General features: G+C 37.6%; 1 protein-coding gene across 1 annotated transcript in view; it reads right to left on the reverse strand.

Annotated features, from left to right (window-relative positions):
* Nucleotides 1-542: 542 nt before the first annotated feature.
* Nucleotides 543-2,936, reverse strand: part of LOC109975002 (large neutral amino acids transporter small subunit 3-like) — an 18,936-nt gene continuing 16,542 nt past the window's right edge. The window contains exon 19 of the mRNA XM_020625507.1: nt 543-624. Coding sequence (XP_020481163.1) covers nt 543-624 — 82 coding nt within the window. The remainder of the gene's footprint in view (nt 625-2,936) is intronic.

Here is a 2,936-nt window from a genome sequence, read left to right on the forward strand (position 1 = left end):
CAATCTAATACAGTAGACATACCTTTCCAATTTCCTGTAAGTCTTGTTACAAAAATGGATGTACTTAGCGTTTCTGTATTGGGCTGTACTATATTTTAAGGTATATTCTGTCTGTTGTAGTTGGCTATCAGATGAGCAGGAGCATATCACAAAAATGCTGATATCAAATACAGCATGTTCTTTATTTGTGAGTAAGCTGTGTAAGCCTTTAACTTAACACACATTTAACTTGGGCAGATTGCATTTTACAGAGGTGAACCAAACATTTGTAATATACAAACATGCAGATGATGTGTCACACAACTATTTTACATATCATTATATAATCACTTGATAAAGCTTATCATTGAATTCTTGCCACATTTTTCTATTAACCATCTACATGGTCACTATTTACAGATTTTAATAAAAGCCATGTTGTGCAGGCATTCAAAAAACAGGTTAAATCACCGATACATTCACCTGTAGATTATTTTTCCTTCTGACGCCCTTTACTGTATTTTTTATACATTCCAAGAGTTTAGATTTTATTCATAATATCTTCATTTTGTTTTTGCCCCAAACAAGTCTCCACAAAATGGAAGAGGAGAGGAGGAGGAGCTGTTGTCACAGTCTTCTGCTGGGCTAAACAAGGAGTGTAAATGACATTTTATAACATTAACATCAAAATGGACTGTATTCTATATGGGACCAGGTCAGCACATGTACAGAAATTGATTCTCTGTCATCAAGGACATGAACTCCTTCTCCTTGTTATGGTCAGACCAAACATTGCTCTCCATTCATGTGTGAAACAGCGTGAGATACATGTGAGGTCTGACTGAACTTTGATCTGCAAAACTGCAAGGGTCTCCAGTGTCCAGGCATTTGGACAGAAGAGGGGAAGCAGTTTGGGTATAATAATAAGAAGGACAGTGAAAGCAAAACATTAAAAAGTTGTATAACTTACACCTCTGTGGGATGCTGTTGTTAGCCTATTAGTCTAATACCATGCTACGCATTCTATTACCTGTTCCCTCCTGCTTTTGGCCACACTATGGAAGAAAAGTTTGCTAGGCTTATCTCGGTCCGACTGCACGGTAGTGCCCCCTGCTTTTATTAGTGTGTCAATTCACTGTGCACTTATAAGATAAGAATAAAAACAAACAATATTTCCTGATAGAGAGGTCGGTCCTTTGTGGGTCAAAGTTCATTCAGATTATAGAAGGTGGGTCAGTTTTCAACAAATGTATCTAAATCTTGTGTTGTTTCCCACTGACATGGCAGCAAATCATGCTCTTACGGAACCATCAAAAACAAAGCTGTGATTGGCTACAAAAAATGTGATGCCATGTTAAACCAACAAAAGGAGTTCCCTGATAAACTAGTGGTTAGGGCGCAGCGCTCTGGCCGCTGTGGACTGGGTTCAAATCAGGGTTGCGTCAGGAAAAGCATCCGGTGTAAAATGTGCCAAATATCAACATGCGAATCGTCAATGCAACGATTTGCTCTGGCGACCCGTAACGGGGGAAAAGCCGAAAGTGACATTCATGTTAAACTAACAAAAAAGACCAGCCACCCACAAAAATAAAAATCTTATCAAACTAACAGAAAAAAACATCTGATGAGTTGTAGTATTACTGGATATATAAACCGATGCTCATGAGACAAACTTTAAAAAATTATGAAAATTAGTTGCTTATTTGCAGTGGTGGAAAGTAACTACGTACATTAGTTACATTACTCAAGTACTGTACTTTGAAGTATTTATGCTGTACTTGAGTATTTCCATGTTCTGCTACTTCATCCTTTGGCTTCTCTACATATTAGAGGCAAATATACTTTTTACTCCACTACATTTAGTTTATAACTTTAATTACTAGATGCTTTTCACAATAAAAAAGAAATAAAAATACAATAATCATAAGACCTCATTGATCTGTGGTGGAAAATTCACAAGCTACCTAGCAGTAATTCAAATTAAATGCATATAAGACAGTTAAAACTAGCTGCCCATTTACCAGCCGCAACATTAAAAGGGACGTACACAGTAAGGCAACAGCAATTATAGTACAATAATATTAAATACAGGAATGTGAAATGTGCCACTCTGCATAATAAGTACTTTTACTTTTACCTTTTACCTATGTTTTGATTCCAATACTTTTGTATTTATATTTAAGTAACATTTTGAATACCTATGTTTTGATTCCAATACTTTTGTATTTATATTTAAGCAACATTTTGAATACAGGACTTCTACTTGTAACTGTTAGGGTACGCTCGAAGAGGAAGAAGACACTAGAGACGTCAGGGCAGGATAACGACTAGGGTGCTAACAAGGACTAGAGAGAACAAAGACAATCTTAGCATAAACTTGATAAAACAACATAATAACCACTGGCCTGAAGACAGAAAAAGAACTGGCAGACTGGTGAACAGTGTATAAGTATGGAGGAGACTAATGAGGTGCAGCTGGTGAGTAATCAGGGAAGCGGGGCAGGTGTGTTGAATAGTGTAATCAGTGCAAGGGCTAGGCTAGTGTGAGGAAAAGAAGAGAGGAAGGTGGAGCTGGGCAAACCTGACACTTCCTTGTTTCCAAGGAACTGCTACATTTTAGACATTGCTCTCCTGTTCCAATAAAACTGCTCTGCCTGTGTGTGTGTATATTGCTTCCTCTTCCTGGGCTCAGATCTAATCTCTATTTCAACTATTCAAGGAATCCCCATAAACTATAGCTTCCCCGGCCCATTAACCAGGTGGTGGTAATAAAGTAACTGTGGACCCTCTTTGCTAAAGCTGTAAATCTAATGAGATTTCAGTGTTTTAGTGAACCAGTCTCCCTTGATGTTAACCAGTGCTTCAGTTGGCTAACACAGTAAATACTGACCAGTGATTCAGTGAACACATAGGGTGATATATAGATATGTAACTACATAAACATAAACACAACTGTG

The sequence above is a fragment of the Monopterus albus genome, unplaced genomic scaffold (genome assembly GCF_001952655.1).
Source record: "Monopterus albus unplaced genomic scaffold, M_albus_1.0 scaffold356.1, whole genome shotgun sequence".
In the NCBI taxonomy this organism is placed as follows: Eukaryota; Metazoa; Chordata; class Actinopteri; order Synbranchiformes; family Synbranchidae; genus Monopterus; species Monopterus albus.